The sequence below is a fragment of the Cucurbita moschata genome, unplaced genomic scaffold (assembly GCF_002738365.1).
Source record: "Cucurbita moschata cultivar Rifu unplaced genomic scaffold, Cmos_1.0 Cmo_Scf00002, whole genome shotgun sequence".
Classification (NCBI taxonomy): domain Eukaryota; kingdom Viridiplantae; phylum Streptophyta; class Magnoliopsida; order Cucurbitales; family Cucurbitaceae; genus Cucurbita; species Cucurbita moschata.
The window spans coordinates 4,777,210-4,802,832 of NW_019268518.1; the positions used below are offsets into that span (position 1 = coordinate 4,777,210).

General features: G+C 34.4%; 3 protein-coding genes across 4 annotated transcripts; 2 read left to right on the plus strand and 1 right to left on the minus strand.

The window, feature by feature from the left end:
- Positions 1-2,585: 2,585 nt before the first annotated feature.
- On the plus strand, positions 2,586-5,233 carry LOC111463907 (uncharacterized oxidoreductase At4g09670). 2 transcript variants are annotated; one of them, XM_023107879.1, is made up of 3 exons: positions 2,586-3,174; positions 4,329-4,957; positions 5,076-5,233. In XM_023107879.1, the coding sequence occupies exons 1-2, from the start codon at positions 2,713-2,715 to the stop codon at positions 4,947-4,949; spliced, it is 1,083 nt and encodes a 360-aa protein (XP_022963647.1). In that variant the 5' UTR covers positions 2,586-2,712; the 3' UTR covers positions 4,950-4,957; positions 5,076-5,233. The 2 variants fall into 2 exon arrangements, with proteins under 2 accessions (XP_022963647.1, XP_022963640.1); XM_023107872.1 differs by having other exon boundaries at positions 4,329-5,233.
- Positions 5,234-6,062: 829 nt separating this feature from the next.
- LOC111462863 (exocyst complex component SEC6) lies at positions 6,063-20,312 on the plus strand. Its single transcript, XM_023106651.1, has 25 exons — positions 6,063-6,481; positions 7,512-7,550; positions 7,708-7,796; positions 7,877-7,967; positions 8,402-8,491; positions 8,658-8,737; positions 9,617-9,709; positions 10,933-10,959; positions 11,967-12,074; positions 12,163-12,301; positions 12,402-12,446; positions 13,870-13,925; positions 14,174-14,282; positions 14,992-15,132; positions 15,236-15,415; positions 15,578-15,661; positions 15,751-15,837; positions 16,481-16,525; positions 17,731-17,809; positions 18,405-18,474; positions 18,593-18,680; positions 18,766-18,855; positions 19,185-19,301; positions 19,380-19,442; positions 20,025-20,312. The coding sequence occupies exons 1-25, from the start codon at positions 6,353-6,355 to the stop codon at positions 20,148-20,150; spliced, it is 2,265 nt and encodes a 754-aa protein (XP_022962419.1). The 5' UTR covers positions 6,063-6,352; the 3' UTR covers positions 20,151-20,312.
- Positions 20,313-20,923: 611 nt separating this feature from the next.
- On the minus strand, positions 20,924-25,108 carry LOC111431166 (putative CCA tRNA nucleotidyltransferase 2). The gene is made up of 15 exons (XM_023067722.1): positions 24,741-25,108; positions 24,457-24,587; positions 24,159-24,276; positions 23,691-23,746; positions 23,542-23,591; positions 23,226-23,324; positions 23,019-23,128; positions 22,787-22,914; positions 22,497-22,563; positions 22,280-22,363; positions 22,135-22,197; positions 21,890-22,034; positions 21,564-21,731; positions 21,358-21,455; positions 20,924-21,212 (listed from the first exon to the last, which is right to left on the minus strand). The coding sequence occupies exons 1-15, from the start codon at positions 25,077-25,079 to the stop codon at positions 21,105-21,107; spliced, it is 1,764 nt and encodes a 587-aa protein (XP_022923490.1). The 5' UTR covers positions 25,080-25,108; the 3' UTR covers positions 20,924-21,104.
- Positions 25,109-25,623: the final 515 nt, after the last annotated feature.

A 25,623-nucleotide genomic window follows, 5' to 3' on the forward strand; every position in this document is an offset into this window, starting at 1 on the left:
GGTCTCTCTCTTTGCCACTTTTGCTTTTGCACCCCTTTCCTTTACGTCGTTTTCAGATTCTCGAGCTGCTATTTTATGGTTTCGGGTCATTGTTTCTCTGCGTTCTGTTGCTTGGATCTTAATTTTGTTCCTTAATGTCGATGTTCGTTTCGTTATATGTAATATTTCATTAAGGATTTGGTTAGTTTATAAAAGAAAAATTGCTAATTTGGATTCCTGTTCGTTTTCTGAAAATCATGCTTGTTAATTAATTATCTTTGTTTCTATAAACTACAAAAGTTCAAGTTTTATTATTGTTTTTACAAGTTGACTGAGATGAACATAAATGGTTGGTAGATTGAAGTCAGGTTTCATGATGATTTCTTTCTTGTTCTAACAGTTTGTTTGTTCGGATGCAAGTGTACAATATCTTTCACTTCACCGATATCTTTTGTGTCGGGTGGAGCATTCGTGTCCCCTCTGACGCCTAAACCAAAACCGGCGCAAGTTGCGCTAAGGAGCTCAAACGAATAAGCTTGCCTCCTGCCCCGATCTCGGTGTGCGAGAGGCAAAGCATTCTTGTCGTATTATTCACGACTCTCGGCTCTACTAACCTACCATTTACGCAGAGCCCTAAACCGCCTCTACTAACCTAAAAAAAGAGTGTTCTATTACAAATATACACGCCATCTTTTCCATCTTCCTCCGTGCCATTTACGCAGAGCCCTAAACCGCCTCTACTAACCTACCATTCCTCTTCTCCGCCTCCTCCTTCGGCACCACCACCGCCGTCAAAACTCCATTCTCCAAATCAACTCTCTCTCCGACAGCCGGAACCGCCGCTCCACCCGGTGCCATTTTCGTCGTCTTGTTCCTCTTCTTTCACTCGCTCACCGCTGACGTCGAGGACTCTGCCGGCTTCGATCTGCACCTTCAGATCCTCTCTCCTGACTCCTGCAGCGATTGTTGCTGTTATGGTTAGGGTTAGGGTTAGGGTTAGGGTTAGGGCGGTGGCGTAAGTTCGTGAGTATGGCTTTAGCGAACTCGCAGGCGGGTGAAATCATGGCGCATAATGCGATTCCGCACCCTATCCCCAAGGTTTCCCTCTCCCTACGCTTTACCATTGAAACAGATTTGGATGCATTTCTACCCTATCATTTACATCATTTATTCGATATACACATATACAAATTATAATATTATTGTTCGAAAAATTTAAAACCAACTCATAATTTTTGTGGTTGAAAGCAAAGCATGATTAATCATGAAGTTGATTGAGTCACCGATCAAGGTACATCTTGATCTTGATGTAAGTACAGTGAGTGACTTTTAATTATCGGTAAACTTTTCTTAATCATTCTATCTTTAAGACTGTTCTCATATCTTGTACCTCTCATTGATTCGAGTGTCACATCTTTAATGACAACAAACGGCAACTTTCTAAGTAATAAATATGATTTTTAGGGCTAAATAACATTCGCAACGTCTTAAAGTTGTATTAATAAAAATCTTAGATTAATAATTGTATCAATTTAAACTTTGAACTTTCGTAATTATGTCAATTTACACAATTTGTGTTATTTGTTTTTTTTAAGTTATATACGACTTATCAATTAAAGGCTTAAATTGTTGTAAGTAAATCAATTTAAGATCTCGATTTAAAAAGCATCCATTATTACATGTACACACTTATTAAATTTATTTAATCTAGACATCAACTATTTGAAAGGAATTATCTAAATTGATATATTTATAAAAAGTTGAGTTGAATTGATATAATTAAAAATTTGAAGGCTAAATTAATAAAAATAGTTTACGTATTATTTAATCTAACTTTCAAATAATTGAAAGGAATTATCTAAATGGATTCATTTATAAAAATTGAGTTTAATTATATAAATAACTATTTGAAAGCTAAATTAATAAAAATACATTAAAAAATATTTTTAAACTTTTAAAATTTTATTAATATCTTCAAACTTTTAAAAAAGTTTTATAAAGAACCTTATTTCAAAAATACCTTTAAATTTTAAAAGTTCTATTAATACCTTCAAATTTTTAAAAATTGCGAGAAGTTATTCTTTAAAAATATTCGCACAAATTTTAAAGTACATTAACAACTTTGACCTCATAAAAAAAATAATTAAAATTTGTTTGTAATGTCTTGAAACCGTTTTCTAACTTTTGAAAGCTCAGCGTTCATCCCTATACTAACCATAATAATATTTTTGAACTTTTAAAAAAACTTTAACGTTTTTAAATTTTCTTAAAAATTTAAAGGTATTTTTGAATTTTTTAAAAAAAATTAAAGGATATTAATGAAACTAGTTATTTTTTAAATCATTTTAAATTTTTTAGGGATTTTAATTTTTAATTTTAATTTTTTTTTTGAAATTTAGGAGTATTTGAAACGAAAATTTATAAAAAATTTAAGAGTATAGGACATTTTTTTAGAATATATATATATAAATTTTAAACATAAAGAAACATTTTTTTAAATTAAAGTGAAGTCATAAATGGATATATTCATAAAAGTTGGGACTTTAAATGATTTTTTTGATCTCGTAGCAGTAATACTAATAATTGAACTTTAAAATTGAACTTTAAGAATTTGGAAAGTGCTTTTCTCGTTACACAAGCGTGGAGTGGATCGAATAGCACTTTCTCATCAGCTGCGCTTCCCTTATCTCCATCACACTTCCCCACCAACCCCCAAAGATCCACACCGCCCCCATGGCCGACATGATTGTCCGTTTCGGAATCATCGGCGCAGCCGAGATTGCTCGGAAGGTTTCTCGTGCCATTGCTCTTGCTCCCAACGCCACTCTCTCGGCAATCGGCAGCCGTTCCGTTGAAAAGGCCTCCAAATTTGCCGTCGATAATGGTTTCAGTCCTCAGGTTAAAATCTATGGTTCTTACGAAGCTGTTCTTGACGATCCTGAAATCGATGCTGTCTATGTTCCTCTTCCGACTAGTCTTCACTTGCGCTGGGCCGTGCTCGCTGCCGAGAAGAAGAAGCACTTGCTCCTTGAGAAACCTGTAGCGCTTAATGTATCTGAGTTTGATAAGATCCTCGAAGCGTGTGAAGCCAATGGAGTGCAGTTCATGGACGGTACCATGTGGATGCATAATCCTCGTACGGCCTTGATGAAGGAATTTCTCTCCGATGCAGAACAATTTGGCCAGCTCAAATCGGTATGTGATTCAAATTCCATTCAGAATGATGTAATTCATATACTGTACTCTTTCACTAACTGCGATCATGCTGGAAACTTGAGAAATTTGAGTCGTCAGTGCTAAAGCCTTTGATTATGGTTATTTGACAAATATCTAGATATTTGCCTCCTATTACAATTTACCTGACCTTTTAGGAAAATATCTGTTCAAATTTTTCCTGCACGGACTGTAAATTAGGGCTGTTTTTCGTAGTCTGGTCTTTCTTGCTTGGTAAATGCTTGTGCACCGGCGTACAGGCAGGCTGCCGTGTTGCTCATCCAAGTTATGGTCATGGTCGAACAAGATGATATGAAATGAAATGGGTTGCCCTTTACCTGACATATGTAGGCTTTTCTAAACAAGAAACAGTTCAATTTGTTGATCAAATGAAGTCACTAAAGATGGAGGATCCTACCTTTAGGAATATTACAAACAACTTTTCCAATGGGGTATGAGAGATGTGAGGCTATAATTACAAAAAGATGGATACTATTTACATGAATGAAATGCTAAAAAGTAGTAGAGAATATAAGATCGGTGCTTGTTCCTTTTATGAGTAGATGCGAGTACTTCTCGTATCTAGCTTTGTTTATTTGATGGGGAGAATCGGGCGGGTGGAGAATCGGGCGGAGTTAGGGAATATAATTCTCGTATCTAGCTTTGTTTATTTGACGGGGAGAAACCTCTTATTGCTCCCTCTCGCATTCCCCATTTAGATGGGGTTTCCTGACCTCGATTGGGGTAGATCCCCGTGGATTAAATGGACATCTCTATTTCAATGATTGACAAGTGAAAGCGAGAGAAAGACCCTTTACTTTATACTCTCATGAGTTCACAGGTCTTTACTATTAACATTGCAGTTGTTAATCTTAACATTGCATTTGTTTGCTGAAAAGCATTGCAATTGTACGCATGGTAGTTCTGATATATGGTACATATGTTATAAAGTTTGAGTGAACTAGCTCTATGATATAGTTATGAAGAAAAAGGTTAAATTTTGTTAATATATTTTATACCCATCGTTTGCACGTGTTTTCGTTGTACGATCAATGATTAGAAGTTCAAATTTTCTTCTGGTTTTGGACAATTCATTGATTTGTAGATTGATCTTTTTTCTGTTCTGAACATCATAGGTAAACAGTGTTTTTTCTTTTGCGGCTGATGCCGACTTCTTAGCTAATGATATTCGCGTGAAGTCCGACCTTGATGGTCTTGGTGCTTTGGGTGATGCTGGATGGTACTGTATTCGTTCCATTCTTTTTGCTGCCAACTTTGAACTGCCTAAACGAGTGATCGCATTTCCTAATCCTGTGTTGAACGAATCGGGCGTGATTTTATCGTGTGGAGCTTCTCTCTTTTGGGACGATGGGAAAATAGCAACCTTCCACTGCTCGTTCTTGTCAAACTTAACCATGGATATCACCGCCATCGGAACAAACGGGACATTACATGTGAATGATTTCATTATACCTTATGGAGAGAAGGAGGCCTATTTCTGTACCAATTCAAAATCTGGTTTCACTGAACTTGTGACTGGTTGGGAACCGCTACCAAGCAAACATATAGTCCCTACTGATCTTCCTCAGGAGGCTCACATGGTGAGAGAGTTTTCTCATTTGGTTAAAGAGATCAAAGCAAATGGCTCCAAACCCGAGAAGAAGTGGCCGAACATCAGTCGAAAAACTCAGCTGGTGCTTGATGCAGTGAAAGCGTCACTCGATGGAGGATTCAAACCTGTTGAAGTCGGACCGTGATTCCTACGGTATTCTCATTTGATCTTGTATTGAACTTCAATGTGTTAGTCTATGATTGTGATTAGGTTCCTTTGCACTTGAATGGTTCTACCAATCTGATATATGATTGCTTGTGCTTGTAACTAGTCTTTAGGCTTGCATCAAGGATGAAAAGCTCTGCATTTATCAAGATTTACTCAAGTCTCGAAGAGCCATAAACTGTGAGAGAAGCCAATCCTTGAGGATAATTATATGGTTGATCTTTGTCAATTGAGCTGATGCTATTCAAATGTTTTTTACTTCAATTCGGAAGATATTTTAGAGTCGGATTAGGTAAGTGTTTTAATAACTTTATCATCAAAATGTCTAATTTTATTAGATGTCTATGGGAAGGGGACGGAGAAGCCTTCTCCATTCCTTTTCTTGGCATATATATATAACTGGTGGTGGGGTCGGGATTCTCCGTCTCCGTTTAGCTAATGGGTAGAAATCTACCTTTTCCATTTTCTATTTAAACGATAACCATTTGGGGTCAAGATTCTCCGTCCCCGTTCAACTAATGTGGAGAAATCTACCAGCTCTCTTTTCAATTTTTTATTTAAACGATATCCGACCCGTAGGTTAATAGATATATATACGATGAAAGAGGTTAATCTCTTTTAGAGTAAATTTGATGGTTGAATGATAAACTTTTGTACGTAGAGTTTATGTTCTAACTTAATATTTTTTTTTATAATATAATATTATAAAATATTAAGAATAAAAAGTTTAAATAATGGATTTTCCACCCTCATAGATTTCAACTTTTTAATTATAATTTCTTTAATAAAATTATTACCATTCACATATTCTATTAAATTAGGGACTAAAAATTATATTGTTGTTTTTACAAAAAGAAAAAGAAAATTATATAGTTTTTTTTTACAAAAAGAAAAAAAGAAAAAATTTAATAAATGTTATATAAGTGTGAAAATTATGGGTTTATAATTTTAAAATCGAGTTATATTAAAATATTTAATTTAATTAAAAAAATAGTTTTAATCGATTTGAGATTTTAACGATGTATAAATTGATATTTTTTGGGTTTATTATTTTGTGTATAGGCACATAATATCTGTTTTTACGGAGAACACAGCGTTTGACAGATAAAATTCTATAAATCATTTCAAAGCAATTTCGCTCGGCCTAGAATTTCATGTTGTGGCCCAATTCGTCGTCCATCTGTTCAAGAAATTTGTGGAACCTGCCTCGTCAATCAGATCCATTTCCATTCTGATGAAGAAACATTGTTCGGTAGCCGAATAATCTGTTTATCAAGCATCAGAGATCGTTGCTACTTTCGGAAATCGACTTTTTCTTTAATTACATTGATTATCTGCTCGATTGTCAAGTCTCTTGTGTTTCCAATTCTTGTTTACTTCAAGATGATGGTCGAGGATCTCGGTATCGAAGCAAAGGAAGCAGCCGTACGCGAGGTTGCCAAGCTTCTGCCGCTTCCGGAGCTTCTGCAGTCAATTAGTTCGATCAAGGCCGATTACATTACTCGTCAGCAGGTACTTGTTTTCAGCGTTTTTTTTTTCATCACATTCTTCAACTCTTATGATCTTCTGCGACATCTGCGTGAATTTTCTATTGCTGAATTTTTGTTTCCAGCTCTTGTGCTGGAGCTTTGCTGGCAGTAATTCTATTGATAGGATGTAGAGCAAGTGATCCAAATTTTCTTTTATGTTTTGTTGAAATAGTTACTGCAGTTGATGAGTCTTTGATTTAGTTTAGACAAGAAATGCTAGAATGTTGCAACATCACTCATCTGGATAGTGATTTTAGCTATTTTTCGGACTCAAAATTTCTCAATTCCTCACCTGAAGACTTACCTTATGCATTTAAGACTTTAGAGCACTTGCACTTAAAAATCTACTTCATCCTCTCATTCATAGGAACGTATAGGGGACGTAGTCTACCAAATTCCAGGGGTTGATGATTTTAAATAGTTGACAAATAATGTACTTCTGAGAGCGATGAATTTAAAAAATTTGCTGCAAACACAAATCGTGAATGAAGGTTTTAACTGTAACACTTGTACATGCTATGAATTGCGGATCTCACTTAAGCTTCACAAGATGAGGCTAATTTTTGATTGCACTTAAATTCTCTGGTAATCAAGTTTGGATGTTGCACGCTACACCGAGGTACTCTTGATCATGTGAACACCAGAACATAAATTCTCCCCTTTTGCCTAATATTGCGGCATAGTTGGGGTACTTGATTAAATTTCTCGCTGAAAATGCAACATATGTTTTATAGATGAAGGGAGTTCTATAGTTTATCGTTGCTGTAAGCAGTGTAAAAATAGATTTAATTCAACTTCCTGCCATAGTATCGGTTAATTCATAATTGTATCAATGCTTATAGTTATTGATTTCAAAATATGTTTTGTACAGATGAAGCGTAATTGTCTGTATTATGATGTTCTATTCTGGCACGATTACTGTGTGCTTCTGAGTGTTTTATCTTTCTGCTAATCATATTATGTTTTCCTAGTTTTGTGGGGTTTACTGAAAATAGTTAATGCTTCATTTTCAGGCTAATGATGCACAACTCAGTACAATGGTTGCGGAGCAGGTATAGCTGACAGCTTCTTCCATTATTTCTGAAGAGATCTGCTGTCTCACCATTGTGTATTCCCATATTTACTAATGGACCAAACGTTCTGAGATGCACTCGAAGATAAAATAGCTTGTGTTGCTCAAATAGTCTTGCTTTCCCAACGTGAATGCAGGTTGAACAAGCACAAGCTGGACTGGAGTCGCTTTCTTTATCTGAAAAGTCAATAAACCAGCTTCGAGAAAACTTTATTTCAATTGAGAAGTATGAAAATAGATGCACTGGCAGTCAAATAACTTTCTTGATTCAAGTATCGTGATAACTCAATTGCCTTGTGCATTCAGGTTATGTCAAGAATGCCAAACATTAATAGAGAACCATGATCAGATAAAGCTCCTTAGCAATGCAAGGAATAACTTGTTAACAACCTTGAAGGTCAGCCTTCTCCTTAATTATAAATGTAATTAAATGCTAAAGTATGTCTCAAATGTGCCCTTGGAATTTAACACACTCTTGGATGATTTATGTGGCTTTCTTTTTATCGCTTTTGTTCTTTTTATTTTCACAAACTTTTAGGTCTTTATAGCATTTTAGTCGCATTACTTGAGAAATTGGTTGTAAATTAAACTTATACACGTGGGGTTGCAATTGCATCAAGTACCTAGGCCATTAATTTAACAATCCAGCAATCAACTTTTCTTCTAGCAAAATCTTGCATGTCCAACATGATATACTTAATCCATAAATCAATTTTCTCGCTTTAAGTTCAAGACCTTTTAATTTTATTTATTTATCTATTTGTTTTCTCTCCATGGTGGTTAGCTGTATTTTTATGGTGTTATAGAACTAATGTTCTATGCCTTGAATAGGATGTTGAGGGCATGATGTCCATATCTGTTGAAGCGTCTGAGGCCCGAGATTCTTTGAGTGATGCAAAAGAGCTTATAAACACTTACGAGGTGAAGTGGTCTTATTGTAGTTGTTAAGGTTGAAAAGTTTTCTCATCATTTTGACATTTGAGCATTTTTTTTTCAAAACTAAACAGCGTAGTATCTTCATGTAGCATTTCATGCATTTATAATCTGGCCCTTATAATTCTTCCCATTACATGCACACTTGTCACAGAGGCTAACTGCACTTGATGGAAAACGGAGGTTTGCTTTGGCAGCTGCAGCATCTCACAAAGAAGAGGTTGGGAGACTAAGGTATGTATTTGTTTTTTGTTAACCTCTTCTTTTTGTTCTTTTACCCTGAATGTAGATCTATCCTATTTTCGTTAGGGAATAAAACAAACTACCTGGTATTTGCAATTACATGCAAATATCCTCTAGTTTAGTATCCACTTTAACTTCTTATTTGGAATGAAAGGAGCTCTAGGATCTTTCAAGACAAAGAAAGATCCCCACATGAGGTCCCAGAGGCCTCACCTTTTTTGGCTCTTTATTGGTGTAGAAATAATGTTTACCAGCAAGAGCTTAAATTCTCTTCTATCCAACTGGAGAAGTTTTCTGTAATCTCTTTGGCTGGGTTTTCTCTTTTGTATCCTTTCATTTGATCAAGAAATTGTTTCCTCTCCAAATTTTTTTCAATATCTGATCTGTGGTTAGTATTGAAAAGTGGGATTTTATAAAAAAATCTTCGTAATTTTTTTTTATCAGTGGCTGCTTTTGCCTTGTAGGGGTCTGGCCCTTCCTCCTTGTACATTTCATACTTTCAATGAAATCCGTTTCATTTTTTTTTATATCTCTAACCATGTCTAGAATAATTTTACAATAATGGAATTCAATGGTAAACTTAAGTGGCCTACTTATTTGGGTATTCGAAGTTTTTAGAGGAACTAGCTATTGTTGGTGGGACAATGGTAAGAGGGCAGAGAGAATACTTCAGTCTTTAGAAATTCTCTATGGGTAATTTCATTTATTAGGATAACAAACGATTAAATAAACTTAGGATGATGGTCATGGTGAAATTTTGGTTCTATTTAGTTGTTTAAGTTAATGTTATTTTATTATAGTTTTATCAATCTTTTTTTCTGATACATAGCGTGACCTTCCCTGCTTCCTAACCTTTGGAATAAACAACAGAGAATATTTTGAAGACGTAGATCGAACGTGGGAAACATTTGAGAAGACCTTATGGGAACATGTGTCCAACTTTTATAAACTTTCTAAAGAGAGGTACATTGTGTATAGTTTCAATGATATTATTAAATTTAATGTTGTCTCTTATTATTTGAATTTCTAGTTTTTTACCTCCAAAAAAGATTGGTTCTGTTATATGAGACATTTTTTTTGTCAACAGTTGTGTTTTTCTTGTTTAATCTAACTAATTTATTAACTAATTTTATTTGTTTGTACCTCATTACTTCTTGGAGGTTGATCTTGGACTATAGTTTTCATATTCTTTGATTTGGTGTCCCTTTGGAACAGGGAGGTATAAATTCTGATTATCTTCTCTAGATAAAATGTCTAGTGTATTATATAAAATATTAACATTTTTTTAATAGGAGAAAATATAGTATAATGAATAAGGTGATTTTTTGGGATTTACACTTATTTTCTAATTCACGAAGCATTTCGTCATTTCTTTTTCCCTCCCATGTCTTTGTGCCTAGGTATCCACCCGACTCTCCAACATTCATTTGTCTCAAAATAACCTTTTGTTAGGATCCTTGTATCTAGGGGTTGGCAGATTTGCAAAAAGATGGAGTGAAATTCAAACATCCCGATGTGGGATTTTTTGGAGAGGAATTTTTTTTCAAATAACTGTTTTCTTGTCCCATAATTGGTGTATTATCTTGCTAATATGCTGAAATTCATATCTTCAGCTTAGCTTGTGGAGTCATTTTGGATTTGATTTGATGAGTGTGAAACGACCATTATCTTTATAAGTTTTTTGTTTTGGTGGAAACTCAAAGATGATATCTATGCTTTTGAATTCTGAAGTGAGGACTCATGAATATTCTACGAGTTAATATAATAAAAGAAAAACTTGTACATATCTGGTATGCACTTTAGACGGATTTTTGGGATTGTGACTTGCTGAGGAAGACGTGGGAAGATTTTGTAGGGGAGCAATCATGGCTTCCTTAAGGTTGGAAGATGGATTCCTCCTCCCTCACCCCCTTCCCGTTTGCTATGAACAATATAGAATTGAGTAGCCAAGTTTTGTTAGTTATGTAGGTGAAATCTTGCCAAATTGTTGTGATAATAATTTAATGTCCAGTACAAAAGGTTTGTGTGTGTGTGGGTGATTTAAACAACTGTAAAATGGGTTAATATAGATAAAAACATTCGGCTGGAGAACTTATTCATTTATAAAGCTTCATTTGTAGCCGTAATTATGATTTTGATCCTTTTTGTACTCTTTTTCTAACTGTGTAATTTTTTCCACTTTGCAGTCCACAAACATTGGTTCGTGCTATAAGGTACAGACATATTGACATTTGCCAATCTTGGGCTAAATTTTGTTTATTGTAGTAATTCAGTTAGAATAATCATACATATGTTTTGGATCTCATAATGCTGAGAAAGAACTCAGAAGTTTGTGAAGAATTAGAATCACCTATCCTTCTATATTTCCAGTTTCCTGATTATCTTGAAAACCGTATGGTATTTAAGTAGTCCCTGGAGAGAAAATTTAAGAGAGAGAGACAGAGAGACAGAGAAACGATGAAGGAAAAGTGGTGATATCTTTAGCTGTCTGTTGATACTTCCTCCATTTCTTTTATGTTTGATGGAGGTAAAAGGTATACTTCATTATGCTATGTGATGCTTTAAAGGTCATGTCTGATCCTATCCTTCATCGGCTCTATTCAATAATCACATGTGAGAGAAAATGAGGGCTAAGGGTTCTTCCAGGTTATAGAAAAATTTATGTGATCTAAATCAGATACAATTGGTCAGTCTTTTCTTTTTTAGTTCAGGACAACTAATTTTTGACATGTAAAAAATGATGGAATTTTCTTTATGTGACTGCCAACTCTCAACTCCCATGAAGAAGCTGAAAGATAGTGTTATTTCTCTTGTTCAATCTTGTGATTGTACAATATCAATTTTCTTTTGCATAGACAAGAAACTTCGTAGGCTTATATGCATTTTGGTTTGTTCCACTATTGAAAAAATTCTTGTTCAATCTTAGCTACCCTATTACTTGTTCATAACTTTACTAAAGGTAGGAGGAACAAAAAGGTGAGCCTCAGTGCAATTTTATTTTCTTACTTTCTGTGGTGTTTATATTTTCTATATAGAATAACTGCCATTTGATGTGGGGATATGATGAAATGCAAAGAAATCCTCAATTAATTATTTCTTCTAATTCTTTAATTCCTTAAATCTTGAGATAGAAGTTTCTGGGAAATCCTTGTTAGAATTTTTTAGGATAGCTAATTTGACTCGAAATTATTTTGTGCATATGTCAATTATACCTTTTTAGAGTCGTTGAAATGCAAGAAATTCTCGATCAACAACTTGCTGAGGAAGCAGCTGAGGCTGAGGGAGGTGGCGCAATGGCAACTGTAGCAAACCCTCGCAGAACCACAAAGTATATATTTTAACATGTTTAACTCATTTTTAGATAAATTATTTAGTGTTATTTTGTTGATCAATAAATTTTCAATTTAACAAACCAGAAAAACCACCACAGCAACAGCTTCTTCTAGAAACCTAACACAGCAAAAATTGAAGGCTCAGGGGAAACAATACAAAGACAAATGCTATGAGCAAATAAGGAAGACTGTTGAAGGAAGGTTTAGTAAACTTTTGACGGAGGTATTTCTCTTCAAACTTTGTATGGAAAAAAAAAATGAATTATACTTTTTACCGTCTTGGCTTCTTGTTAATGTGTCTCATGAAGTTTAATTCTCATCAGCTTGTTTTTGAGGACCTGAAGGCAGCTTTAGAGGAAGCTCGAACGGTACGCATCATCAAATATAAACCTTCTATGTTGTTTTTATTTTTATCCATCTCTGGTTTGGAATGAGGATCAGCAATTATGTTTTCTATGTAAAACTAATTGGCCAGATAATGACGTCAAAAATGATGGGTTAAGCTTTGCTGTGTTGCAACTTCATGAATCTTTTATTCTACACCTGTAGGAAGTGATTCAGAATGACAAAATATCTGAGTAGATTTTTAGACAGAAAAAGAATGAGAAAAACTAATGTTGCACCATTAGAACTACTTACACTCGGATAATTTGGTGGTACCTGAAGTTGGTCTATATCATGCAGTCCAAAGAACAATTTTATAAACAATCAGAGAAAAACCTATATTGGTGCTAACTAAACTATTTTTGTGCTTCGGGTGTAATTACAAAGTTTCTACTTTGTATAAAGAGCGCTTAAGATTGAGAACACAGAAAATCCTTAAAATTTAGATGTTGTAGTCTGATAAGCATTAGAATCATTAAAAACAAAATAATTTAATAAGTGGATATGTGGACGTCAAGATCATAGTTTTTGCCTCTCTACTAATAGGGAAGGTTATGAAATTCAAATATTTCCGGAAATTATTGATGTTTAGGTTGAATATATAGTTTAGTTCCTATGACTATTGGAGTTTTTTTTTTTTTTTAATATATTTATTTTTAGATTGGTCCCGAATCTTTAAATATTTCTTCCCTTATGTATAATGTATTGAATATTTTCAAATAATTCCTTTTTGTCGTAAAAATGATTTAAGTTAACTAACAAAATGAAGATGTAATGATAAAATACACTTCATTAATTCAGTAGAAAAATACCATATGTTCTAAATTGGTGAAACAGACATGCCATTCACATATAAACTAACAAATTTACTCCTTTCATATCAATTAGCACGCAGTAACTTACTTGACCTGAAATTGCTTTTTGTTCAAAAAAGTTAACCCATTAAAAAAATTGCTTTATCAACAAATTACAACCTCCTAATGACACCAATTTTAAATTGATGTATTCTCATTCTTTTGACATTTAGTGGTTGCAAAGATTTAATGGAGAACCGTTCGATGCATAAATGATGAAATAGAATTGTTTAAAAGATCAATGTCCAAATAAGGGAAAAAAACCAAATATTATGAAGTAAAATATATATTTAGCCTTGACTTTTATTTTTCTTAAAGACCTCAGACAGTTTATTTACAAAAGAAGAAGACCCCATGTGGATTGTGGACCATTCAGACAAATTAAAATCATTGCTCAAGCCTTAGAGCTCACTTGGTTATTATTCACTTTTAAACGTATTTGATGAGTTTCCAATGGTGACTTGTATTCACTTGGTTATTCTTCTAGTATCATATTATATATTAGACTCTTTGCTTAATCTTCCTCTTGCCATTACAATTTTTCACGTTTTAGATTGGAGAAGAGCTTGGTGATGTCTATGACTACGTGGCTCCTTGTTTCCCTCCAAGGTTTGCTTGTCTGATTGCTCTCCTTTAGATTTATATATTTATCATTATTTTGCGTAAGAAACAAGACCTTCTTTAAGCCCAACAAAAGATCCGCTGTAACTGGATTTGTGCTTCCTCATTTTAGCTTGTAAAGACTATGATTTGAAATTTCTTGGTAGCTGATAAGATACCTTGTTTCTTTGGATAAAATTATCATTTTTAGTTTTAAATAAATTAACCTTCCAACTTCTGATATTATGTTTTTGTAGATATGAGATATTCCAACTCATGGTCAATCTGTACACTGAAAGGTTCATTCAGATGCTCAGATTACTCAGTGACAGGGCAAATGACTTGACCAATATAGAAATTTTAAAGGTACTGGTTTTGTCTAAGCAGTCAGTTTTTTCATCTTATATCTCTGATCCTTTTTAAGGCGATGAATGTTGCCCTTGACTTCCGGATTCCATCTAAAGTGGTCCTTCCTGTGGGCAGAGACCTTGGTTTTTGGTTTTGATTGGATAACTAACATACATTTTTTTATATAGTACTCAGCAGATAACACAGAATCCTACTTCAGTATATTGATTAGTACGGGATAAAGAAAAGAGATCTCATAATAGTTTGCTTCTTAAGGTCATCGATATTTCATTTTGTGTTGAACAAAAACTTGTACCAAGGATTCTATTACATACACAGCTTGATTAATTCATAGATTTTGTGATATTGTATATCCCCGTGGAAGAAGAGGGGATTTTTCCCCAGCTTTGGTCATAATATTTTCAAATCATATTGGCACTGTTCTATATATATGCCAAATGGATTGACCCTGCTAGTCTGAACAAATTGTTTCTGGATATTTATTATTGAGCACTTTCAGTAGTATTTGCAGCATGCATATTTGTCATTAATAGCTTTCTTGCAAAGAGAACAAAAAGTGCAGTAATTTGCTAAAATCTCCAGTTCCTTCTTTAGGAATGATTCGACTACCACAATTTTAAATGATATCATGTTATTTGAGTGTTTATCATCACATGAAAATCTTCGTTTCTAAATTTTACTTTTCTTCCCTCGCTACTGGAGTTAGGTTACTGGTTGGGTTGTAGAGTATCAAGATAACCTGATTGGACTAGGTGTTGATGAGTCCCTGGCCCAAGTATGTTCTGAGAGTGGTGCTATGGATCCCCTGATGAATTCTTATGTTGAAAGAATGCAAGCTACTACAAGGGTAATGACATAATACGATCTGTCAATAATAATTTTAAGGATTATGATGTTGGAGTCACTGATCATTTTCAGCTGTTATCATTGTTGGTTCTTATGGTTCCTAGAAATGGTACTTGAATATCTTGGAGGCTGATAAGGTTCAACCACCCAAAAAAACTGAAGATGGCAAGCTGTATACACCTGCAGCTGTTGATTTGTTTAGGATCCTAGGTGAGCAAGTACAAATTGTTCGTGATAATAGCACGGATGTCATGCTTTACAGAATTTCCTTGGCTATTATTCAGGTGCGTTAGAAATTTTTTTGCACTCATGATGTAACTTTAACTACTACTAAAATTTCATTAGCTTATTAAGTATAACATGCACCTTTTCCCTTTTGTTACTATTATTCCTTTTTTAAATGGTTATTGAGCCAGTTTTTTTTCTTTTTTTTTTTTGGTCCCAAGGTAATGATTGATTTTCAAGCAGCTGAGAGGAAGAGACTTGAAGAACCTGCTTCTGAAATTGGTTTAGAACCTTTGTGTGCAATGGTTCGTCTTTTCTTACGTAGGATTTATTATATTTTTATGCTTGCATCGAAACTCCTGCTCTTACTACTTGATATTGAAAATACCTGCAGATTAACAACAACTTGCGTTGCTATGATCTTGCTATGGAGTTAAGTAATAGCACGATAGAGGCGCTCCCTCAGAATTATGCTGAACAGGTGATGCAATGTTGATCTCTGTGCGTTTTACTTTTTGTTATTATCTTGCACCTTGATGGTTAGATGTTTTCCACCATAAATAAATATTGTGAATTTTTCTTGAGAAATATATTATCCTAATGATTTTCTTTTTCTTTTTTTAAATCTTTACCTGCCTATTAATTAATAATTGCTACCCTATTTTCGGATTGAATCCATCCACATTCATCTCTCTCTGTCTTTTTAAAAAAATGGATGTTTTCTTCCGGTCTCTGGTCTTTCCATCTGTCTACGGCTATTTGTTTTTAATTGAATTTTGCATGATTTAGATAATCATATTGGGTTGTTTTTCGTTTCCAGTTTGGCTTAAAATTGGAATATGAAAAGTTCAATGATGTTTGAAAAAAAACATATTTTCGACAGACTTCGCTTCTACTGGGTGTCTGTGCCTCCTCTCTAAATACTTTTGTAATTTTGATTTCGTCCAAATTAAGCCCATCAGGAGTCATAAATTTTTCATAATTTCTTTTTTTTTTTGTACATCTTCTCCTTTTGGTTATTAATTTTTTTTTTCTTATTAAAGAAAAAGTGTGAATATCTGGGAAGATAGGGCCCTCAAAACTTATTTGATTTTGGTTTGTTTTCTCCCCATATTTCACCACAGATAAATTTTGAAGACACTTGCAAAGGCTTCCTAGAAGTTGCCAAGGTACTGGATATTTCAAGAATTTTTTCCTACAGTTGTTTGTGTTCTCTTTATCTTGATCCTTATGCGCAAGTATATTATATTTCTGAGGTAGGTTTGAGTCAATTCTCCAACGAAATGCCATATAACACACATTGAACTTTAGCCTTTGTAATGTCAGCCATGAAAAATGCGACTGTTTTTTATTTACTTATCAACATATTTAATATTATGTAAAATATTAAATTAAAAAAAGTTAATTTATGCCACGTAGCCATATGAAACTGTGCATCCTATTCTTGTTAAAAGAATGAACGGAAATGTAACTTCAAACTGTGCATCCTATTCTCGTTTTGAGTGACTTTTTGAAAATTTGGGACCAAATAGAATTTTTACTCAAATCTCAAGGCTAAAAGTGTAAATTTCCTAATAACGAGTTTAGATTTGAGACAACAAAAAATATAACTTCCTGAATCTCTTTTGCACTTCATCTGTGTCAAGGAACATTACACACGACTTCTTAGGAGTGATTTCATAAAATCTTGTCTATAATTTTTGTATCATGACAAAGAAATCTGTGAAATAACTAATATCTCAGCCTTCTATGTATTATCATTGCTTGGTAAATTACATTATAGGATCTTCGTTTGTACATTGATTTCATATTATCAATGAAATGATTAATCGTTCCCGAGAGAGAGAGAGAGAGATGATCTGGACTCAATAAAGGGATTCTTTCTTTGAGTTTTGCTATTAGTGTTAGCTCCTTGTCAAATGGCCCAATTAAAAGCCTTCCATTTTCTAAGGACAAAAGCCTTCCGTGACATTTTTTGAAGAACCAGTTTACCGGGCAGCACTCTGTAAGAAGAACAAAGACCTTGCGAAAAAGAAGCCACTTCTCTTGAAAATCTTCACCCTTTGATCATGCCCCTGAGAAAACGAGAAACCATCCGGCTCCACTGACTAGTGTCTAATTGCCTATATTCTCTCTTAATATACTAATAATGCCCCTAATATTTTCCTACTGATATTCCTAACAATGGATTCATTGTCCCTATCTTTTTGTATTTCTAGTTTTTTGTCAATTCAAATGCTTCTTATTGAAAGAAAACATGATTGTAGACATAGATCTTGTATTTCAAGTTTTCAGCATCTCGTGTTAAATTGCTAATCGGCTTGTCTACGATAAGAGATGACCTGAACAATTATATCATATTAATTGATGCTAGGAAGCTGTGCATCTAACGGTCAGTGTCATTTTTGAGGATCCTGGAGTGCAAGAGTTACTTGTCAAGCTTTATCAGAAGGGTAATTAATATTCCTTCTTTCTCTGTTGCAATCCTCTGTAAGTTGGGCAGTATATACATATATTTGGTTGGAAGGATATATGGTTTATAATCATACCATGACAAAAATAAGCGGTTAGGAAATTTGTGCCTTCGCCTGTGAATGTTAGATTTTTTTTTTACGCTTATCTGTTGCATTGAAATATTATTCTTTTTATCAGAAATATAAACTGGAATAGTAAACGAAATCAGAAAATATGTCCCGATGAAGAATATATTTTGGATAATGTTGATTTTTTATGGATTATCCCTTGCCATACCATATATGGTCTCTCATGTACAAAAGTTCAATGAAAATTGTTTTTAGTCCTTTGGCTAATGTTCTTTCCCTATATTTCGCATGTCATTTGTCAATATTTTATGTGTTATGAATACTAGTGTGCATAGAATTAGAAATTTTTTTTTGACAAAATGGATAGAAAGTTTGGGAATATACTAGAGTATGGTATAAAATATTTCATTTCAATGAAAATTTTTATGAAAATTTTTGTTTCTTATCCAAAAAATTAAGCAACAATCCATCTGAACTATCAACTTTATCCCTTTTCCTATGATAGAATGGTCCGAAGGGCTCGTTACAGAATACCTAGTCGCAACGTTTGGAGACTATTTTACAGATGTGAAGATGTAAGTTCTCATTTTCCTTTTCGCTTCAGACTATTTTACCTATTTTTATCTTTTTGTTTTAATATGGTTATAGGCTTTAAGCTTTACTATCTTCATATAATCTTCTTTAATGCTTAAGGTACATCGAGGAAAGATCATTCAGAAGATTTGTCGAGGCTTGCCTAGAGGAAACTGCGATCGTCTATGTAGACCATTTGCTGACACAGGTTTCATTCTTAACTTCCCGACGCCTAATCTCGACTTCTTTGATCCCTATGATTTGAATGTCTAAAATCCATCTTGTGTTTCTAGAAAAACTACATAAAGGAAGAAACTATTGAGCGGATGAGGCTGGATGAAGAGGTCCTCATGGACTTTTTCAGGGAGTATATTAGCATTTCTGTAAGTAATCCCTGCAAATCTTATTGAAATACTCTCACTGCTAATTTTATTGCACTTTTTTTTTTAGATACCGCAAGTGTTCAAATAAGAGGACGAAAAAAAAAAGTCTCTATTAGTTTTCCGTCTATAAATTTTGGAAAGATATTCAAGAGTGTATATTATTATTTTACTAAATTCGATTAAAATTGACTTCAAACGAATGATAATAATTAATTTTAAGATTTATTGAAAGCACATGAAGAACCAAAGTGATATTTTAACGTACATTTATTAATTTATTTATTTTGATCGGTTTTTAAACTTCTTTTTCTATTCTGTCTTTGTAACAGAAAGTAGAAAGCAGAGTAAGGATACTGAGTGATCTAAGGGAACTTGCTTCTGCGGAGAGTCTGGATACTTTCACACTCATTTACACAAATATCCTTGAGCACCAACCAGACTGCCCGGTAAACAAATTTCTTAAGATAGCAATTTTGGCTCCGGTATCTCGGGTTTATTATAATTTTGGGTTTATCAAATTACAGCCCGAGGTGGTCGAGAAGCTCGTTGGACTTCGGGAAGGCATACCAAGAAAAGACGCTAAAGAGGTATTTCTTTTATTTCAACCATCATATATTATTATATCATGTGAAACTTTACTACTCTCTGGTCGTCACTTAGTTGGGAGTTAATATCGCAATTGCTTGTTTAAATCATCAAATGAACTATGGGTTACTGTTTTAAAAAACACTGGAAAACGAAGATGTCTAGGAAAAAGAAACAAAAAATGTTATCAACAAGGGGAAGAAACTAAGTTATAAAACATCACGAGAGTGGTCTACATGAGCTATCCTCTTTGAGGTTGAACGTTCAAAAAAATTCATACCCCTACATTTATTGGGGAGCGGCTGCTAAGAATCAATTGAAAAAAGTAATAGGATTAAGAGGAACGGGTTCGAGTTATGGTGACCATCTGTTTAGCTTATAAGGTTTCATTTTATAACCACATATTGTGGAGTTAGAATGTTCTCAGGTGAGAAATTAGTCGAGGTGCATGCAAAATGATCCAAACACTATGACTAAGCTATATGATATCTTTTTATGAACACGACACATGCAACGCCATGTTGTAACGAAATGAAACGAGAAAATATGAGAAACTTACATGGGGGTGGTGGGGGTGGTGGTAGGTTGTACAAGAATGCAAAGAAATATACGAGAATTCGCTGGTTGGAGGGAATCCGCCAAGAAGAGGGTTCGTATTTCCAAGGGTCAAGAGCTTAGCACAATCCAAAGCATACCGATGGAGGAAGTGAGCTTAATTAAGTATTGTCTCTTCCCATCTCTCTCTCTCTCTCTCTCTCTCTCTCTCTCTCTCTCTCTCTCAATTCATTCAGTTTTCCTTCATTGTTCATAGTATAGTGTTCTCTTATTTTTTTTTTTTAATTATTAACTTTCTTTCAAGATTTTGGTTGAAATTTGGTGTGTGGAAGTTAAAAATTTCTAACAAGTAGGCTCCAATGAAGTTTCAAAAATGCATGTCTCTATTTTTACTCATTTTCATTATTCTTTTTTATTGGTTTGCCTACTTAATGAAAATGTGTTATTTGCTATTATGGTATTATTTTTTGTTCATGTAGCCCCCGCTATTTGCCACAATAATCAACAATGGGTATTTAAATCTTTGGATTTTAGGACTTTGGAGGGAAGAAAATGTTTTATTATTTTTTAATTAAAATTTTTAAATTACTTTTTGTGAAAAAAATTATTCAAAACTTTAGAAAAGTGAACTAAAATAAATATAATATATATTAATCGTCTTTATAAGTTTTGAGAATATATTGACACCGTTCTTTCTTTTTTGCATTAAATTATTTAATCAATTCTGATAAAAAAGAGAAAGATTTAACCTCAAACTAGCCATATAGAAATTTTAATTTTAGGATTTATTAAAAATAAAAAAATTGAGATTACAACAGAGACTAAACACAAACAGATACACCAATAATGAACTTCAAATTTTCAAATGATTTGTTGAGAATAAAATATAAATATCATTATAAAAATAAAAAATAAAAAAAAAACAAAAAAAAAAACTAACATATAGATCTAAAGAAGTTAAAACAAAAGCAAAAAAAGTGAACCTTTCCCCTGAAGCTTCTAAGTTAAATACCTATATACACTAAACCCCTTCTAACATACCCATCTCCTCTGCTTCCTTTTCTAAGTTCTACCAAAAATGTTCAGAGTTGGAAGAATCAGAGCCAGCCTTATTCATTCAACTTCACACGCTTCGAGTGCGATTCCCGAATCCAATCTTGGCATTCTTCGAACGTCCCTGAGGGTCGAGCAAGCTGCCATGCAAGTATCTTTTGTTGCTGCAGAATGCACGTAAAAGATCAGTACCAAATAGTTCGTTTCTTTTGTAACAATAATATTTTTATCGAGTTAAGTTCCACGTTCGACCCGTATGTTTTGAAGATGGTTAGAATATCGACATTTTAATCCTGAAAATCCACTCACCCATTCTCTAACAAGAGGTCCTCCTGATTTTAGCTGCAAAATGTTCATAATCTCTTTTCCATTCACTAGAGGTTTCACCTCCCACACATTTTGCAAACCTGAAAGCAACAGGGAAATGGGAGTTTCCCAAGGAGTCGGGTTAGATGCCAAAGATTGAACAACGAAACACACAACGTTTTCGTACGCTCAACGGGTTATGGGTTTACCTAATTTAACGATCTCATTGTAGACGACATCAAACAATTCTTTCCGCTTTTCCAGTTCGAAACGTCTGTTTAACAGATCTTCAGTATAATCTACATTAGCGGGATATAACAACGTGGCCAACAATAAAGCTACAGGCCAGAAGTCTTTAATTTCCCGCAAAAGAAGCCCTGCAGTGGACGAAAAATATGTCAACAAAGACAATCCAATGAATCTACATGTTAGAATCGCGACAACCGCTAAACTTTCGTTCAGAGATATCAATGACGCGAGCTCTTGATTGTGCAGTAATTCTATAATTTGATTTATATAAAGTTCTTTACAGTACCAGTCAATACTCGAATCCTTGACGTATCAGGAACATCCGCACAGTCAACACCCCAATCAACGCCATTGGGTTGGATTTCCTCTTTAGATACGAGAAGCGGAATCAAGGTCAAAAACTTTTCCAAGGCGTGATGTAGTTGAACAACCTATATGGGAAAGATGTAATCAGATTCAAAAATCCGTGGAAGTGCGATAATTTAAATATATATAACCACAAAGAACAAACTAGTTCGGAGCGTAACTAACCGTTTCAGCATCGCTAACTTTTCGCTTAAGGGATTCCCGAAAAATATGGTTGACAACAGGAATCTGCAGGGCAGAAGATTCAGAATTTGAAGCAGCCAAATTATCTTAAGCACACAAAACAACATCAGTGAAACGCTAAAAATACCTTTTTGGATTTCTTATCTTTAAACGTGAATTTTCTGATTGGAAGGAATAGAGCAGCATACATAGAGAGCCTTTTCTGTTCGTCCTATAACTCGAACGTTATAGAAAACCATTAGTAAAATAATTAAACACTGATAATCAATTTATGCTATAAAAGAAACAACGCCATCACGGGACGAATTGCAGGCCATAAAACCTCTAATAATCTTTTCACTTACATTAAAGGTGACGCATTTGATTAGTTGGAGGAGGTTCCATGTGGCCTCTTGACAAGCAATGCAAAGCCTAACAAAAGGGGTAACCCAAAAACATGAGAGAGAGATAGAGAGAGACCGAGTTTCGTTTATTCTTGTTTTGAAAGAATAATTATAATGCCAAAGATATGGTATGGGGTGATAACACCCGAAGTGTTCGCTCTCTGCCTTCTCGGAACCTTAGACATACCTCATAATATTATATACTTAGCAAACTACCTAAACACCTTCATGGCAAGATGAATCAAACTTACCTATTACACACGTCTGGTATTTCGGGTTCAGTGTTAGAAGGAAGTGTAAAGACAGTCCAAAATAATGTCAAATCACAAATGTAGCTCATTGCTTTAACTGGCTGATTCCCAGCCATCATGAGATCGATCTACATAAGACCAAGAAACGGAAGAAACTATTAGATCGAGTATCATATCCAATATCAAACAACAAAAAGTTTTCTGAACAAGAGATATTCAATATAAAACTCACTTCAACCCCGATACGTTCTCTGCTAATCTTGGCAGCAAGAGCAGCCTTTACTTCTTCACATGATGCGGCAACTTTCAATTCTTCGTCCAGTGTGAATTCAAATCTGGCACCTGAAATAATTACAGGAGAGTAAAGTAAAGGGAAAATCATGAATAAAGTAAACATCATAAAATCAGATGCAAGGTTCATATAACTAATAACACATACAGAAACGTATGGCTCGAAGGACTCGAAGCGGATCATCCATAAATGTAGCTTTCGGAGGTAAAGGAGTCACAATTTTCCCAAACTTCAAATCCGAAATGCCTGCAATTCAAGGTTGTATAAGGATGGGAGAAATATAGAAAATGAACAACTAGTACTCTCTTCAGACCTCAATTATCAAGGAAATTTCTCGTACTCAGTCTGTTTTTTTATACATTAAATTGAACATTTCACCTCTCATAATTATTTTATGATAAGAAAGAAAATAAAACAAAGCAATTCTCAATATGGACTGTAACAAAAGTAAATCAATACAAACCTCTTTTTGTCATATCTTCAACTAAGCTCGAGTTGATGTTGTAGAACAAGCTTTAAGGGGGAAGGGAAAAAATAACATTAATAAAACAAGAAATATAATTTGAAGGAATATAATATCTTAAATGGGCTATGTGATGAACAAAAATATACCTATTGATCGTTAGATCCCTTCTATAAGCATCCTCTTCAGCCGTCCCGAACTTTTGCTGTGAAATCAAGTAAACAGTTAACCTTCACGCATATAATAAAAATTTAGACAAAATATTCAGCATAAGTAACAAAAAATGCTGCACATTACATGATTAATTAAAGATGGAGGCCAAAATATCGCTAATCAATGAAGATTTCTGCACTCACAACCAGTCATCTTAGGCCAAAAAATACACTATTTCTTACAGTATGAAGCCGAAATATTTTTATCTCCATAACAAATATCGACATAATAAAGTTAAAAACGCATGATTCAAAAGCTAAAGATTTCGTCATCGTTGTTTGACGTTTTAGGCATTCATCACTCACGTCTTTCATGCTAAAATTCCAACCTATAATCTTAAGCACAACTGAAATTTTCTTTTCGAACCACAAAAATGTGAACTTGGAAATCAAATGACTACATACCTTAGTAGGAATTCGGCTATTCTCACTGTATTCCTCACACCTTAAGTTCACAAAATCAATCCATATGTCAAAGATACGCATCCTTGCTGTTTCTAGATGTTTTGATTGCTCAGGGTTACTGGAAAAACATAATTCGAAATTAGGAATCGCTTCCAAACTGTTCAAAAGAACCAAAAAATAAAGCCACAGCATAACAAACTTGAAAAATCATTCTCGTTCTTAAACTAAAACGCCTCCCAATTCCTCTTTAGTACTCCTAATTAGCATATAATTGCGCAAATACACATGATTCTCGTACCATGGAATAACAGCGACTCCTTGCGCTTCTTCCCCGACTGTCAACAAATACTCTCTAACCTTGTCCACAAACTCGCTACCCAACATGTTGTCCAGAGCGATGTCAATGTCGTAACAATCTTTGCCCAGAAGCTGTAAGGTAAATCATCCAAAAACACGATCAATTTTCTTTTAAAAAAAAAATCCCCCAAACCCTAGAAATAGTTCGTGAAATTCAGGCTCATCAACAGCAAAAAAACTTACAAAATCTCAGAGAATTAGGGAGATATAAAGATAGAGAACGACCTTATCGCGAACCCAACCGCCGGCAACTCGAAGCTGCGTTTCGAGATTGAAGTGACGAAGAGTGCCGAGAAGCCTATTAAATATCTTCTCCTCAATTTCAGTGAGTTCAATCTTGTCTTTGACTTGAACGACTGGATTCGGCGTAGAGATTGACGACGCCATTGATTTCGTAGACAGAATCAATGGAGGTCTGGTTCTTCTGGGGAATTTGGGGGCGCCAAGAGAAGTTGAAAACCTGGCGACGGAACTGCGGAAGGAGAGTGGCGGAAGGATGAGAGCGTCGAGTTTGAGAGCAATTTTGAAAGATTTAAACACTCTCATAGCTTTATAAAGAAGCATCCAATACCGCTATGATCTAGGACTCGTTCGGGATAGAAATCCCACGAATATATATATATATATATATATATATATTTTTTTTTTTTTTTCTTCTCATCACATTGTTTAGTATAATATTTTATCTTGTGCTTCGATTTGGCGACGATTCCCTCCTCTCTCCCTTTTCGGGGAATGGCTGCAATCACAAGCAAGTCATTGAACGAGTGTGGGGCTCCGAAAGCACATGCGGGATAAGGTGTTTCAGGGTCCGATCTAGAAAGAAAAGAGAACTCTCAACAAGCTGGAACTAATCAAGATCAATAGGTTAGTCGAATATTCTATCTTAGGATTTAGTCGATCGCTTGTATCCTATTTAAATGTTGTGAACATTAATGAATATCGGGCTTTTGATCCCACTTATGTTTCTCGGACTTTCAATCTCACCTTTGTTTCTCATTCTTAACACCTCATATAACCACACGGGCTCTCTTGGCGTTACATTGCGCCCTGACACGAGTTCTCATGTCTGTTTTTTTCGACCCACAGCCCAAGAAGTTGGCTTTGT

Bases quoted from the DNA above. Each gene is read 5' to 3' on its own strand.
- LOC111463907 (XM_023107872.1), top strand. From the start codon at position 2,713: ATGGCCGACATGATTGTCCGTTTCGGAATCATCGGCGCAGCCGAGATT. The intron at 3,175-4,328 runs GTATGTGATTCA...TGAACATCATAG, and splicing joins AATTTGGCCAGCTCAAATCG to GTAAACAGTGTTTTTTCTTT.
- LOC111462863 (XM_023106651.1), top strand. From the start codon at position 6,353: ATGATGGTCGAGGATCTCGGTATCGAAGCAAAGGAAGCAGCCGTACGC. The intron at 7,797-7,876 runs GTATGAAAATAG...TTGTGCATTCAG, and splicing joins AACTTTATTTCAATTGAGAA to GTTATGTCAAGAATGCCAAA. The intron at 12,447-13,869 runs GTACGCATCATC...TTCACGTTTTAG, and splicing joins CTTTAGAGGAAGCTCGAACG to ATTGGAGAAGAGCTTGGTGA.
- LOC111431166 (XM_023067722.1), bottom strand. From the start codon at position 25,079: ATGCTTCTTTATAAAGCTATGAGAGTGTTTAAATCTTTCAAAATTGCT. The intron at 24,277-24,456 runs GTACGAGAATCA...ATGTTTTTCCAG, and splicing joins GGAGTCGCTGTTATTCCATG to TAACCCTGAGCAATCAAAAC. The intron at 23,325-23,541 runs GTTTGTATTGAT...CTTGAATTGCAG, and splicing joins TGAAGATATGACAAAAAGAG to GCATTTCGGATTTGAAGTTT.